This window comes from Bos indicus x Bos taurus, chromosome 13 (genome assembly GCF_003369695.1).
Source record: "Bos indicus x Bos taurus breed Angus x Brahman F1 hybrid chromosome 13, Bos_hybrid_MaternalHap_v2.0, whole genome shotgun sequence".
In the NCBI taxonomy this organism is placed as follows: Eukaryota; Metazoa; Chordata; class Mammalia; order Artiodactyla; family Bovidae; genus Bos; species Bos indicus x Bos taurus.
The window spans coordinates 55,485,264-55,501,618 of NC_040088.1; the positions used below are offsets into that span (position 1 = coordinate 55,485,264).

The following is a 16,355-nucleotide window of genomic DNA, read 5'->3' on the forward strand; positions in this document are numbered from 1 at the left end:
CCTAGAATTGCCAAAACAAATTTTAAAAAGAACAAGCTGGTACTACCTGATTCCTACACTTATATAGCTACACTAACTAAGACAATAGTACTAGCGTAAGGAATAACATGCAGATTAACTTAACAGAACTAAGTCCAGAAGTAGACCCTAATGGTCAACTGATTTTCTGACAAAGAAGTGAATATAATATGAGAAAATTATAGCATCTTAACTGAATGGTACTGTAACAATTGAATGTTCATTTGGAAAACAATGACCCATAATCTTTAACTCACAGCTTAAACAGAAATTAATTTGAAATGGATCATAGACCTAATGAAAAGTGAAAGTCTCTCAGTTGTGTCCGACTCTGCGACCCTATGGACTATATAGTCTATGGAATTTTCCAGGCCAGAATACTGGAATGGGTAGCCTTTTGCTTCTCCAGGGGATCATCCCAACCCAGGGATCGAACTCAGGTATCCCGCATTGCGGGCAGATTCTTTACCAGCTGAGCCACAAGGGAAGCCCAAGAATACTGGAGTGGGTAGCCTATCCCTTCTCCAGCAGATCTTCCCAACCCAGGAATTGAACCGGGGTATCCTGCATTGCAGGCGGATTCTTTACCAACTGAGCTATGAGGGAAGACCTTATAGTAAAGCTAAAACTAGGTAACACATATATCTGCAAAAAGCACTTGCATCTAGAACACAGAATTTTTTCAACTTGACCTAGTAAGAAAGTAAATAGATACATCACCAAAAAGATACATACAAATGGCCAACTGCACAGGAAAAAATGTCATGAAGGAAATGCAAATTAAAACCACAATAAGATACACCCATCAGAATGGCTAAAATTGAAAAGGCTGACAATACCAAGTACTGGTGAGGATGTGGAGCAAATGGAACTCTCATGCATCATTAACAGGCATGTAAAATCGTACCACTTGGAAAATAGTTTAGTGGTTTCTTACAGAGTAAACTTACACTTTCCAGAAATCCCATTCCTATTTACTGACACCTAAGAGAAACAAAAATATATCCACAGAAAGACTTGTATCTGAATATTGTTATTTATTCATAACAGCCCCAAATTAGAAACAATTCAACCCAAATTATCTATCAATAGGTGAATAATGACATAGTAACATAATAAATGACATAAGTGACATCCATATTATGAAATATTAAGCAATAAAAAATGAACTATGGACACAGGCAACAACATGGCTTTATTTCAAAATATGTGAAGTATAAGAGTATGTTCTGTTTTGACTCCATTTATATGAAACTCTAGGAAACACAGATCTAAACAGCTCAGTGATGGATGTGACCAGGGCATGTGGCCTGACTGGGAAGTGGCAAAGGCAACATTTTGGGGTAATGGCAATGCCCTCTATCTTGCCTTTGGTGGTGGTTATGTGGGTATATAAATTCGCCAACATTTACCAAACGATATATTTAATATGTGTGCTCTTTGCTGTGTGAAATTTAGCCCTTAATAAAGTTGACTTAAAAAAATACCAATAGTGAAGTCTCTGTTCAAGCAACATTATCACAGACTTAGTTGCAATCTATGTTTCAAATCACTTAATTTTCTAATCTGCAAAATGAGAACAATTCTGGTCTGGCTCTGTTTGGGGAAATATTACACAGTTGTGTTCCTCATTATTTGTGGATTCCGTGTTTTTCCAAAATCACCTAATAACTAAATTTTACTTCTAATTCCAAAAACAGTACCTGTGGTGTTTTTTTGTGGTCACTACAGACACCCACATGTGCAGACTAACAAGAAACTTGAGTTGCTCCTAGCTAAGGTCAAAGCAACATTATTGCTACTTTCAGCTCTGATGTGTAAAAAGATGTCCTTTTCGTGCCACGTTTGTCACAGTGTTGTGCTTTTTTGAGGTGCTTTTGATGTTGAAAATGGCTCCCAGGCGGAGCGCTGAAGTGCGATCTACTGTCCCTGAGGGTAAGAAGGATGGGATGCACGGATCATCCAGAGAAAATGCATGTGCTGAGATCAGCTTCATTTGGTGAGGAGGTCACAGGGCTGTCGACTGTGAGTTCCATGTTAATGAATTGACAATATATATTAAATAAGGTGTCTTTAAACAAACATGTATAATATAAAGTTATTTACTGAGCCAGTGAAGAAAACATGACTAGAGGCTCACAGAAACCTAACCTGTATTTCCTCTAGGAGCAGTGACTGTGTATCTACTAGCTCTGTTGGTAACTTCATGAAACAATTACTATGAATAACAAAAACCCACTGTATATATATTTCTAGTCTTTCTTTCTCAGTGAAAATGCTTTGAGTTTTCACCGCCTCAATTACCGCTGTCTGGCTTTTCTCCAAAACACAAGTCAATTTCATTGGCTATGTGGTCTGACTGTAGGACATGGCAGGTCTCTTCTCCATTTGATCTGGAGAGTTCAGCTGTGTGGCGATATTCTTGGCTCTCTTTAATCTTCAAAACTTCCACAGCTTTTTCACAAACTACTGTCAAGCTGTGCCCACTGATTTCTTCCACCTTTTGTACCTGTTATTTTCTTTAGAAAATGGTTCTTTCTTTCCTCAATACTGACAAATACAGAATTTCATTTTTGGAGCCCATCATCCTTCTTGTGAGCGGCGCTGTTTCCAAATCTCTCCCCACGGCATCCAAAGTGTCTGCTTTACCTGTAAGAGCAGAGGCCGAGATGGGCTGCTATCAGTGACAACTCGGGCAAACAGATTTACACTCCTGAATTTAAAAAAGTAATGTCGTCAGACACATTTAGTCTCTTATAAACATCTAGCTTTACTTCTATCATCAACTTTTACACAAAAACTCAACTCATGCAATCGCTCTCTGTCAACTTTCCTATACATCAATTTGTAATGTTTTTAAAAGTTGAAAACTGGCAAATTTTAAAAGCTGAAATTCAATGTTTTCAGTTCTCTTTGGAGACAATTCCACACTCCTCATTCAGAAGCTTCTTGTTTGCTATTCTGGATCATTGCAACATAAATTAGTTCAGTTTTCCTTCTGTTGTTCGGAAAGGGAAAGTAGTTTAAGAAAACTCAAGAGAAAGATAATTTTCTTTAAAAAGCCACTTATTTCCTCTAAACAAAAAAAGGCACAGGGAGTTCTCTGTGGCCTACTGTTAGGATTCTGGGCTTTCATTGTTGTGGCTTGGATTTAATCCCTGGTCAAAGCACTAAGATATTACAAACTGTGCAGCATGCTCAAAACAAACAAACAAAATAAACCCCCCTCCCCCCAAAAAAAGTCTATTGTGAAGATCAGAATACTGTGATCAACCATGGAGGACATGACCATTTTTGTGTACTTAGACCACCATGTGCTTACCCTGTTCTGATTATACAATAAGCCCTACACTGCTATTAATACACATTGGTAAAGAGGGTAGGAGGATTTAAAGATTGGCCTTGTGATGAACCATACTTTTAATGTAAATGAGTATGTGCCCCCTCCGGCCTACCTACCCCTCTCATCCCTAAATATTCTAACAAAACACACACAAACAGCATCCCCCAGTGGAAGCCCCCCAAAACCTAGAGTAAATGAGAAGTAACTCAATTATATTTTTAATTATTCAAAATTTAAAAGTCAAATTTAAAAACAGGGGCATCTACATTCAGCTCACCCATCCACCTTTATAAGAATGTTACTGCACAACATATACAGAAGTGAATCTGAACTCTCACAACACCCTTGGTTCAAACAAGAACATGTTTCTTATACAGGGAGGGGTCTTCAAAGAGCAACCTGCAGCTCAGTGTCCAGGTGGCTGCTCAGGTGTGACCTACTTCAGACCCACAGCTGTTTTAAGTTTATGGGACAAGCACATCTACTTGAAATGAGCCATCAAAAATATAAGAATTTCAAGTGCTTTTGATTGTTTTTGAGATTTAAACATTTTCTCTGTTTAGAAAACAAAACAATACATTCCTCCTGGAAAATGAAATACTCCTAAAAGTGTGTGACCTTAAGGGGAACACAAGCCTCAGACACAGAAACTTCTACACACAGAGCAGACTTTGATGGAATCTAAGGCATGTGAAATTTATTCCAGGCTCTTGAAAACCTGAATCAACTATCTCCCACAACCACGTCCTTTTAAGAGTTATGTTCCTACTATAATACTATCCTGGGAGAAAGATGTATTGTTTCTAGCTAGAGTTTAAATTTCAAAATAATAATCCTATCAACTGATTCAATCGTTAGGTGGCATTCACTTGGGTCAAATGGTGTTTGCAAACTCAGGCTGCCCAAGCAGAGGACTCTCCTAAATGGAGTAGCCTGCATGTTTGACCTATCAGTTCAGTTCAGTGGCTCAGTAGAGTCTGACTCTTTGTGATCTCATGGACTGCAGCACACCAGGATTCCCTGTCCATCACCAACTTCCAGAGCCTACTCAAACTCATGTCCATTGCGTCGGTGAAGCCACCCAACCATCTCATCCTCTGTCATCCCCTTCTCTTCCCGCCTTCAATCTTTTCCAGCATCAGGGTCTTTTCCAATAAGTTGGTTCTTTGCATCAGGTGGCCAAAGTATTACAGTTTCAGCTCCAGCATCAGTCCTTCCAATGAATATTCAGGACTGATTTCCTTTAGGATTGACTGGTTGGATCTCCTTGCTGTCCATGGGACTCTCAAGAGTCTTCTCCAACACCATAGTTCAAAAACATCAATTCTTCGGCACTCAGCTTTCTTTATAGTCCAACTCTCACATCTGTACATGACTACTGGAAAAAACACAGCTTTGACTAGATGGACCTTTGTAACATCTCTACTTTTTAATACACTGTCTAGGTTGGTCATAGCTTTTCTTCCAAGAAGCAAGTGTCTTTTTAATTTTATGGCTGCAGTCACCATCTGCAGTGATTTTGGAGCCACCAAAAATAAAGTCTGTCACTATTTCCATTGTTTCCTCATCTATTTGCCATGAAGTGATGGGACTGGATGCCATGATTTTAGTTTTCTGAATGTTGAGCTTTAAGCCAACTTTTTCACTCTCCACTTTCACTTTCATCAAGAGGCTCTTTAGTTCTTCTTCACTTTCTGCCATAAGGGCGGTATCATCAGTGTATCTGAGGCTATTGATATTTCTCTTGGCAATCTTGATTTCAGCTTGTGCTTCATCCAGCCCGGCATTTTACATGATGTACTCTGCATATAAGTTAAATAAGCAGGGTGACAATATACAGCCTTGATGTACTCCTTTCCCTATTTGGAACCAGTCTGTTGTTCCACATCCAGTTCTCAATGTTGCTTCTTGACCTGCATACAGATTTCTCAGGAGGCAGGTCAGGTGGTCTGGTATTCCCATCTCTTTAATTTCCCACAGTTTTCTGTGATCCATACAGTCAAAGGGTTTGGCATAGTCAATAAAGCAAAAGTAGATGTTTTTCTGGAACTCTCTTTATTTTTCAATGATCCAGCAGATGTTGGCAATTTGATTTCTGGTTCCTCTGCCTTTTCTAAATCCAGCTTGAACATCTGGAAGTTCATGGTTCATGTACTGTTGAAGCCTGGCTTCAGAATTGTGATCATTACTTTGCTAGCATGTGAGATGAGTGCAATTGTGTGGTAGTTTGAGCATTCTTTGGAATTGCCTTTCTTTGGGATTCCAGTCCTGTGGTCACTGCTGAGTTTTCCAGATTTGTTGGCATATTGAGTGCAGCACTTTTACAGCATTGAACAATTCAGAAAACATTTATTAAGTTCCTTGTATTCACATTTTTTAAACTCTCTCCATCCACCCAACATTTACTGAACACCAGTAGGGTAGCACTGGGCTTGACACCTTGAAATTGAACCACATTAAAATATACATGCTAGCAGTTTGTATATTTGTGGATAAATATATGATATTTATATCATATCATATAATATATTGTGGATAAACAAACCCACTACAATAAGTTTTCTGCCATAGCAACGCTCAAAATACAGCAATAGACAGGAGGAAGGAGCAATAACTGGCCCCACGGATAATGGGTGGGTATCACAGAGAAGAAAAACTGGAGTTGCTTGTTTTTACCTTTCATCATGATATCTTACAACATATATGACAATACAGACACAAGCACCAGTCTCCATGTACCCATGACCCGGCTTAAATAATTAGGAACTCGGCCCCTTTTGGTTCACTGAAACCCCCACGTGCTGCCACCCAACCCTTTGTTTTGCTCTGAAAGCCAATCCTCAACATTTTTATCTGTGTTTGAAGACTGACCTGGAAAGGATCTTCGATGAGTAACTCACCTCCCCATCTATTTTCCTGCTTGCGACCCTGTCAGAGTCATATACCCTAATTCTTGCTGGTGACACCAAAACCCGAGCTGGTTCAGCACAAAGACCTAAGACGTTATGGGCACCTCTGAGTTGGGTGCAGGACAAGATGGAGCTGATCCAATGAGACCCCATACTGCCTTATCCGGAATGCTGACCGCATTCTTCTAGCCCTTAGTGCTCTTACAACTGCTCTTTCTTTAGAAGCCTGAGGATGTTTGTATACAACGTGGTTACAGTCCACACCGGACTTCCCTCATAGCTCAGTTGGTAAAGAATCCAGTTTGATTCCTGGGTCGGGAAGATCTGCTGGAGAAGGGACAGGCTACCCACTCCAGTATTCTTGGGCTTCCCTTGTGGCTCAGCTGGTAAAGAATCTGCCCACAATGTGGGAGACCTGGGTTTGATCCCTAGGTTGGGAAGATCCTCTGGAGAAGGGAAAGGCTACCCACTCCAGTATTCTGGCCTGGAAAACTGTAGTCCATGGGGTCACAAAGAGTCAGATATGACTGAGCAACTTTCATCTCACTTCACAGTCCACATTCCCATGAGTCCACTCCAACCTCAGACTGTATGGGTCTTGCCCTGGCGGCTAAGCTGCCCTGTCAGTAATGCCTAACGCGGCTCCCGAGTTAGGCATTACTGACACTGCCCCAGAGTTGGGTCCTGTCACCACCTTGATCTACCATTGGTGGGGAGCCTGGTGCATCTGAATGTCTGGGCTATCTACCTCCCATTCCTTCAGAGTTTCCTCTCAATATCCATGCAGTTAATTACCTAACCCAGAGCGTGACCCTGGACTCCCTCTCCAGCACAATCTGTCTGTTCCTTTGAGGCCATCCACCACTGTCCACCTCCATCATCACCCTTCTGTCCAGGCGCCCGTAACATCTCAGGTCTCTGTGCTCTTACATGGGAAGCTCCATTTCTCTCACTGATGACGAAAGTCACACCTACTGCGCTCCTGCACACATGCACCATCTCACAAGAGTCCATGCCACCAAGATATCACCTTCATTTTGCTGATGGGGAAACTGAGGACGGGCACCTCAGCCACAGTCCCAGAACCAGTGAGCAGAAGGGCCCAACTTGAGCGTAACCACAGGTCCCAGTGATCCCCGATCTAAAATTCTTAGTGTGTCTAATAAACAATATCTGCAAATCGGAAACTCCACAGGATTCTCCTTGTGAGATGTTTCTGTTTTCCAATTGGGTTTCATGGTTTCTCTAGTTTTACAGTTGTTTTGGTTAGAGGTTTCAGTTTCTTTAAGCCATATTTAAACAAAACCATATTTTAAGATGATGAAATTTTAGGTATTTCCATTACAGAGCTCTGCAATAATGTAAGGGCACAAAGAACCATATAGATATGAACTGAAATGCCACGTGGGTCAGTGACTTGACTTCCAAGAACAAAATGGAGGTAACAGCAGAATCAACAGAAGGAACCTGGGTTTTATTTAATATTAATATAGTGAAACTATATCAAGGGTGATGGTCATAATTTTCTAAATGGCAAAATGTTGTATTAACTTTAGAGTTGTGAATGCACATTTCAAGATCATTTAGTCCAACCTTCCTCATTTTACTGATGAGGAAACTGAAGCACAGAAGTTAGGCAAGTCACCTAAGCTAAATTCATTCTTTTGCCTCTGGTTGTCCACATAAATACCAGAACCTTACTGTGATTAAGAAGTGACGTCGTATATTCTATAACCCAACAGACAGAGAAACACAACTCTTCATCTACCTTTTAGTATCTCGATTTTCCACTTAAAGGTCATGTTAAATTTGATGTTAAACCAACGCAAAGTTGTAGGCTTAACAGTATTCGACTGTGTCAATCAGGAACATGGGCAATTCAGAGCCAAAACTGTTTTTCCAGAACCACAAGGGGCAATGTAAGCTACGGGTACCTGTTTGAAGTCAGGGCTATTTAAGGCTATTCAGAAATTTGGCATGTTCTTCTCCTCTTGGTAACAAGGTTTCTCCTCCTATCTTTGGACCTGTCTTTTCCTAGAAAAACAGAAACAGTTTAATAAGAAATGGGTCAACAGTATTTGCATAGGTCACTAAAATCTATCACCTTACAGATGACATACCTTTAACATTCCGTCCCGTTCCCATTTGAAGAGGCCACAATTACTGAAACAGAAAAGATCAGATTGACTCAGTGATGAAGTTACAGGTCCACATACATGAAGGTAATAGTGCTCCTTGCACTTGTGGGGAGATCCGCCTCATTTAAGCAGAAGCTCACTAAGGTGAGATTCATATTCCAGTTTACATTCTACTGCTACTGAAAATACACACATCAGTGATCTGAGCAATGGGTTTTGAAGTCTGTCAAAAGCCAGATAGATACTTCAGAAAAGGAATTTCAAATGGTAGTGCTGCATAGGGCTATGCACTCTACAGGCGAGGAGAGTGAGCTTGGTTTCCAGTGAAGATCACTGGGATGACCCTCAGATTGAGAAAGCCAGCCTATAGCGACAAGAAGCCCATGGCTTGTTCCTTTCTCCTTTTCTGGAACTCCACGGTTGTAGTAAGAGAGGATTACTCTTCCTTTGGGTTTGAACAATGCTTTCCCATTTTCAGTATTGAGAACAGGGAAGACAGTGATATCTTGACTTTTCCACTGAAAGGTCACTGTTAAATTTGGGGCCAAAGCAACACAACAGGAAGAAAATCTTTTCCTGGTCCAGAGATTTTTCACTCTCTTTTCGTCAAAGGGCCTAGAGACTCATTCTCATTGTTTAACATGGTAGTTGAGTCCAACCCTGAGAAAGCAGGGAGATACTACAAGGAAAGCTTATTTTCTAGCAATTTTACACTGGGGAGAGAGAAACAAATGAAATACAGTGAAGTAATGGGACTGTGGCTCCCAGGAGCCTTGGATCTGAGAGGGTCCTGGGCATAGGGCCACCCCATCAGGCTCATCCTTTCTCCCCATCTTCCTTAGACCCCACTCTGAGCATCAGCTGCAAAGGACTTAGCCGGGAGCCTTTCCATCACCTTTCCCAGCTACAGTCCTGTTTAACATCTACTGAGAGAACTTTCACAGCCTATTACCAGATCAATGATGATATTACACACAACTCACTGTCAGACAATTGTAACACATGGGCCAACTCCAGCCTGCCACAGTTTTCATGAATTCTTTTTTAACACAGCCATGTCTGTTTGAGTATTACCTATGACTAGCACAACAACATGTTTGAGTAGTGGTGAAACAGACCACAGGGCTGGCAAAGCCCAATATATTTACCATTTGGCCTTTTACAGAAAAAGTTTGCCCATTTCTGCTCTAGATCAAGAATTGACAAGAGAGGGACCAGAGAAAGCACAAGTTCTTAACAAAGTAACAGTGCCACCTGGGGGCTGAAAAGCATCATATTCCTTCATTTGAGTTGCACTTACTGCTTAGCCTTAATGATCACACTTCTCTGATACTCTGTTTTACACAAGCTCTTGCTGTTACAATATTCTGGAGAGAAGTCAAGTATCAATATATGAATAGGTACTTTAAACAATTCTAATCTCAATTGTTTAAAAAAAAAAGCACAAACCAGCTCTGACAAGGGGATGAACCAGCATGGGGTTTGGGTTCCTCCACCCCCACCCTCATTCCAAATCAGCCATGGAGAAACTTGACATGAGAGTGAAGTTTGGGCTCCAGGAAATAAACAACAACCCAAACGAAATAAGTGAACAACAACAAAAAGTAGTGAGGATATGCTGGTGAAACATTCTTGGGAAGACTAAAAGTGACAGCAAAATTGCCTCAAATTCCGAAGAATCAACATCATACAACCCACACCACCCAGGCTCCATTTAGTCAACAAACGTTTCTGATAACCTAGTGTCAGGCAATATATTTAGTACTGGGGTACTGTCGTGGAAGGGGGAGGATCCCCTCCCTCCAGGAGCAGTTGGGGATACCCAGGAGCTGTAAGGAGGCACAGAACAAGGCTGACCCTCTCGGGGTCAAGGACCGTCCGAAGTTTCTAGGGAACAGCATCACCCGGGAATTGCAAAAAGGAACGTTCAGGAAGCCTGTGGGACCAAGAACCCCAGGAATTCTCATACCTGCAGTGCTTCTGGGGGAGTCTGTCAAGGGAGATAGTTCTGTTTCCACAGGCACACTTGAAAAACCTCTTCACACCGTCATGCCAGTGGTAGTCATGCTGCTCACTGACGCAGGTCTCCAGAGGCTTGAAGTGGGTGTAGGCACACTGCACAGAACCAGCGCAAAGATCTGGTCAAGAGCTCTGAAGGAGAGAGGAGCTGGCTGCCATGAAGGTGGCCTGTTCCTCAGAACTTCTGTTCTCTTATCATTAGCAGGCAGTGATTAGTGGAGTTACCATCTTTCAGGTGCAGTGATCCCTGTGATTTCTTGACTTTCCCCCTATTATTACCATTTTTTTCTCATGTTTGCCCCCAACTTCAGGTGTAAAATTCACAGTAATCTTTTGTGACATCAAGACAATAGCTAGGGAGAAAAAAAGGACTAGAAATTTCTAGTAGCTTTAGTTGGTCTACCCTGTATTCACTCTAGGCCCTGATTATAAGACTACAGGTTATAGGCATGGGGCCTATTTAGGAAGGATGATGAGCTGCTTTTTCACTTTCTCTTATAAGGCCTCTGAAAAGGATTATAAGCTTATTACTACTCCTATTTCATAAGCAGTAAAACCAAGAAAGATCTTAAGTAATTTAATTTTGATCCTTAAAAGGACTGAACAGAACAAGAAATGGTAGGTGAGGGTTGAAACACAGTCAGGACAGTGCTATGTAATTTCTGGTAATCACACTGAGTCTAGATGAACAACTTTTGGTCTTGGCAGCCTCAAACAGGGCAGAATATGGTGGTATGCCAATTGTGTTAGGCAAAATAATCCTCTCATGATATGCACACCCTATTCCCTGGAACTCACAAGTATGTTATGTTACGGGCAAAGGGGAATTCAGGTTGCAGATGGAATGAAGGTTGCTAATCTGTTGATTTTAAGATTGGGAAATTATTCTGGATTGTCCAGGTGGGCCCAAAGGATTCACAAGAGTCCTCAAGAGTGGGAGAGAGGAAAGGAGGTTGGAGCCATGCGCTGAGAGGACCCCACCTCCCACTGCTGGTTCTGATGACGGAGGAAGGGGCTACGAGTCAAGGTATGCAGGCAAGCTCTAGAAGGTGGAAAAGGCAAGGACACGGATTCTCCCCTAGAGCTCTAGAAAGGAATGCACCCTACTGACACATGGATTTCACCCCAGCAAAACCCACATAAAATTCTGACCTATAGAACTGTGAGATAATATATCTGTGCTGTTCTGTGCCCCTAGTTGGTGGTCATTTGTTAAGCAGCGACAGGAAAGGAATACACCATCTCTGTCCTAATATGGCCATCTTGTCAGAGGAAAAGCTGTCCTCTAAGGTAAAGGCTTTACCGACTCCCTAGGGTCTGTTCTTCCTCAAAGGAGTAGTTGGTTCAGTGCTGCCCCCACCAAATATAAAGGAGAATCTAAGGTTTTAAAAATAAAGTCAGAGTAAGTTGTAAGCTAAGCCTCTTCTTCCTCTTACACATGCTCACAATGCTGATTAGTCATGTAGGTATACTCAAAAGGAATGGTAATACCAGGAAACATGTACAGAAAGAACTTTTCCAGGGGACATTTACATTAGGCCCTGAGGAGAAGGGAACAAAAGTGGTTGATCACATCTGATGCCAAGGCAAGTTTTTCAATTAAGGGCCCAAGGGACTGGAAACTAAGGGTTGAGGACATGTTAAAACTTGAGAAGGGTGGCTTCCCTGGTAGCTCAGTGGTAAAGAATCTACCTGCAAGAGACGTGTACAATCCCTGGGCCAGAAAGATCCCACATGCCACAGAGCCACTAAGTCCATGCGCCACAACTATTGAGGCTGTGCTCTAGAGCCCACAAGCTGCAATGACTGAATCCCGTGCTCCCTAGGGCCTGTGTTCTGCAACAAGAGAAGCCATTGTAATGTGAAGCCAAAACTGTAACTAGAGAGCAGTGCTCCCAATGGCTGCAACTACAGAAAAGCCCACACAGCAACGAAGACCCAGCACAGCCAAAAACAAACCAAAAAAACTTGAAGAGGAGAGATAACACTGGGGTCCTGCCTAATTAAATGACCCTAAACCCAGGCAGGACTCCGGTCACAAAACATGGCCCCACACCCCACTGAGTCTCCACACCCTGCAAGGTCACAGAGCCCACAGATAGGCCATAGGAAGAGCCATCTCCTGCACTCACCGTCTTGCATGTCACGACTCGACATTTTACTTCCCGGGTGTTTCTCATCTTTTCTTCCATTTGTTCTTTTTTCACCAGAGGCTCAAAATAGCGTTCCTGCAGCTCAGCCTCGGCCTGGAGTGACATGACACCCAGGAGTCCTTAAACCAAATCTGATACAGACTCAGGCAGTTGTTTAATAATAATCAAATCAGACCTGAAGAAACAAGCTAACTATATGAATGTATGGCTCAGTGAACTGCAATCCAAAAGATGCTAAGTAGAAATACGCCCTTAATGGACAAATAGAAGGCATGAAAGCATTTGGTGATGTGTAAGACACTAAATACAAATTTAAACTATTGACGTGATTAGCAGTGTCATGAGCTCAAGTGTGCCCCAGAAGGGAAATGTTTCCATTGTTTCAACACAGACTAGTTTATGGGAGGTGCTGGATGACTCCTCAGTGATGGCATCCCATCTGTTTGATTCTATTCTCCAGACCAAGCACTTGGAAGGAGCAACCCCTGCTTGTCTGGAACAATGTGTAGAAGATATGAGGGCAGAGAGCTATTCATGACAGAATGTGGTCACGGTTCAAGTCAGCACAGCTGAACAAGGCATAAAGTGCCAGGGAACTTGGCTCTATGGTCTCTCAGGGTTTGCTTGACCTCCTCTCTTGTCTCGAGTCCAGTAGAAAAGTATTTAATTGTCTCCTTAGGCCTTTATTAACCAAAAGAAAGGTAGATCATTTGGCATGCTGGCACTAAATAAGGGACATTTAAAAAATCTGCTGTAATACTTTTTTTGTTATCTCAGTGACCACTACCCCTGCTGCTGACAGGGACCACAAGCGCTACACCTTTTGCAGTGCACGGAACAGTACCTCATACACCAAAGGATTGTTCTGAATGTTCTATAGGGCATCCATGTTGATGGAAAACCTATTATAACTTTTGAACCTAATAGCTTTATTTATATACAACCCTACGACATTTGTGCATGGTTTTAATATACACTGACTGTTCCTAAGGTGCAACCGGACAAGTCCTATGGTTATGGAGAGACAGCTGTGCCTTGATGTCTTGTACAACACAGTAACTTGATATTTTTATACAATATAAAGTTATTATAAAACATGGACTGAAACACTTTAATATCAAAGTCAATTTAAATAATGTTGAATGATACTCTTCAAAGCAACAAAGGCAAAGCTAAAATCTATTAGCAATATTCCTGTTCTTCAAAATAAATTCAAACAAACCAACATACAATTAATGTTTCAGCTGAGGTTACAGGAACAAATTCTGAGTCCCATAACAAAGCACCCGAGTCAGAGGATAGCTCTGTTACCTGTGACATTCTGGGCTCTTTCTTACCTCTTTTAAGATCCCCGTGTGCCTCGATTTTGCTTTTAGAATTGTCTGAAATTCCTCAGATTCCAGGTAGGCAAGTTGCTCTCTCCTTTTTTTCTTGGCAGGCTCCAATTCATCCTCAGCTAGAGCAGAATGAAAAAGTGTGAGCTGTCACAGAGGAACTGCAGAGTCAGTGTGCCTCACCAACTCAGCTTCCCCCAGCTCTGTTCCCCGCCATAAGACCCTTCAACTGAATTTACCTCCCCTGGTACCAACAAAGGGAGGCTCTTAGAAGAAGTGAACTGAGAAGTACAAACTAGAATGGAGGAAGGGGATGGAGGTTTAATCACTAAATTAGAATCTCTTTTTCACCTTAAAATAAGGGCCAATTATGAAAAGAGGTAACAACAACAAAACTCCTATCTACAAATTGAGGTTAAAGTGACAATTGTCAGCTTCAGTTTTAAAAATTAAAATAGGGCAATTTAAAACAAGGTCTGCTCCTTTAAAACAAAGTAAATCTTTATACTAACATATAGGTGCAAAGATCCAATGAGTAATCTCAAGATTTTAAATTGTACATAATTTCATTTTAATTCAACATGATTATAAAAAACAATCAGTTCCAGCTGCAGAAATTCTACTTAGGTACTCTCCATAGAGGAAAAGTGGAAACAAAATAATGACTTTTGATGTCGAGGGCTTCCCTGATAGCTCAGTTGGTAAAGAATCTGCCTGCAAGGCGGGAGACCCCGATCCGATTCCTGGGTTGGAAAGATCCGCTGAAGGAATAGGCTACCCACTCCAGTACTGGGCTTCCCTTGTGGCTCAGCTGGTAAAGAATCTGCCTGCAATGCGGGAGACGTGGGTTTGATCCCTGGGTTGGGAAGATCTCCTAAAGAAGGGAAAGGCTACCCACTCCAGTATTCTGGCCTGGAGAATTTCATGGACTGTATAGTCCATGGGGGCGCAGAGTCGGACACGACTGAGCAACTTTCACTTTCAGTCTTTCAGCCTTCAGGCTGATTATGTTTTGGAACATTTCCTCTATAAGTAGTGTCTCTTTCCCACTGGACAGCTTCCCATTTGGAGTACCTTGAGGAGAAAATGTGCTGTTCTTTTCTACACGTTCCTTCACTTCCAGGACATCCTGGGGTTCCTTTAGCTTCTTAATGCTATTTGGGTCTGTTTTTGTAAGAATCCGGCCTTTTGACCTTAATTTGGTTATAGCAGCTAACTAGGAAAACAGAAAAGAGAGGGAGATAAAAATCTAAACGATAAGATAGGCATCTGTAGCTCTGTATCCCTTTCCAATGAATTAACCAGTGAATTCTGGCAGTTCTCAATCACACATTAGTAAAATATATCTTCATTTTACTTAGCGTTATTAACACAATCATTAAAACTTCAAAGAAGGGAAAACAGGTCTCTAAGTTAGCAAACCAAATCTCAGTTTATTTTTTAACTTCAAATAGTCTGTAAGCTTTTAGATCCACAAAAGAACCACATAAACATTTTAGAAGTTTGTTTCTTTCATGTTATCTCCTGCAGCCTGACAAGAAACAATGTGGAAACAGTGGCTAATTTTCTTGAATTAAATTAATGGCATTGTTGATACCAATTATCATTTAAAATTCCTTTGACTCTAATTATCATGATCAATAAATAGGTATGAGGTAAGTGTCTTTTCTGGTTACGGGTATATTAAGTTTGAAGCACCAGCTATGTCTCACAGAATACAAATCCAAGTGGTGAAGAAAACAGATGCCAGTTACCTTTTTGGCTTCTGCTAAGGCATTCAGTTTTGGTCTTGGTGGTGGTGACTCATCAAAAAAGAGGACATCATCTCCTTCTGAGATGCCTCTTCCAAGCTTGGGCATCTGCGTGGTTGGGGTTCCTTTCATCTTGGGGAATTCAGCCCCCATTGGTGGAGATCGACAAGGGGGCTGCTGAGAAGAGGATGGCACAGCTGGGCTCTTGATTTCACTGGAGCTTTGCAGAAAGCTTTATAAAGAAAAAGGCAGTCACAAACTACGCACACAAGCACAAAACACACAGACTGGGAGATTGCAGGCAGGCCACCAGCTGATAAGTAGTCGTTAATAAAATAATTTTCCATCCTTGGTTATTCAGATTAGCGCACAGTAAAAACAAAAGTAACCTCACTAATTCTTCAGTTAACTGATTTTTCACTGAATAAATGCTAATTGTTTCACCAATTTAGAACTGATTACTAATTTTATCAATTGGCTTTCTAGTGGGGTCGGTATATGGAGCATCTTCAGCCCTGAAGGTTTGCTGTGCCCTCTGGTTAGCTGAGATGCTTCAGGAACTCACTGAATCTGTGTATTTTGTCTATTCTACTAGGATGAGGTAACACACACGATACATTTGGAAGTCGTAGAAGAAGGGTGCTGTTAATATAATTCACACTGATTATTTTATATATGGGCTTTTTTTTA

General features: G+C 41.5%; 1 protein-coding gene across 8 annotated transcripts in view; it reads right to left on the bottom strand.

Annotated features, from left to right (window-relative positions):
- Nucleotides 1-1,035: 1,035 nt before the first annotated feature.
- Nucleotides 1,036-16,355, bottom strand: part of MCM10 (minichromosome maintenance 10 replication initiation factor) — a 36,783-nt gene continuing 21,463 nt past the window's right edge. For 7 of the 8 annotated variants that reach the window (XM_027559916.1, XM_027559922.1, XM_027559917.1 and 4 more), the window contains exons 14-21: nucleotides 15,669-15,897; nucleotides 14,989-15,130; nucleotides 13,918-14,036; nucleotides 12,560-12,673; nucleotides 10,378-10,523; nucleotides 8,391-8,433; nucleotides 8,205-8,304; nucleotides 1,036-2,667 (exon numbers count right to left, since the gene is read on the bottom strand). In XM_027559916.1, the coding sequence (XP_027415717.1) occupies nucleotides 8,221-8,304; nucleotides 8,391-8,433; nucleotides 10,378-10,523; nucleotides 12,560-12,673; nucleotides 13,918-14,036; nucleotides 14,989-15,130; nucleotides 15,669-15,897 (877 nt within the window). In that variant the 3' untranslated portion in view covers nucleotides 1,036-2,667; nucleotides 8,205-8,220. The remainder of the gene's footprint in view (nucleotides 2,668-8,204; nucleotides 8,305-8,390; nucleotides 8,434-10,377; nucleotides 10,524-12,559; nucleotides 12,674-13,917; nucleotides 14,037-14,988; nucleotides 15,131-15,668; nucleotides 15,898-16,355) is intronic. The other variant, XM_027559920.1, reaches the window with a different exon arrangement.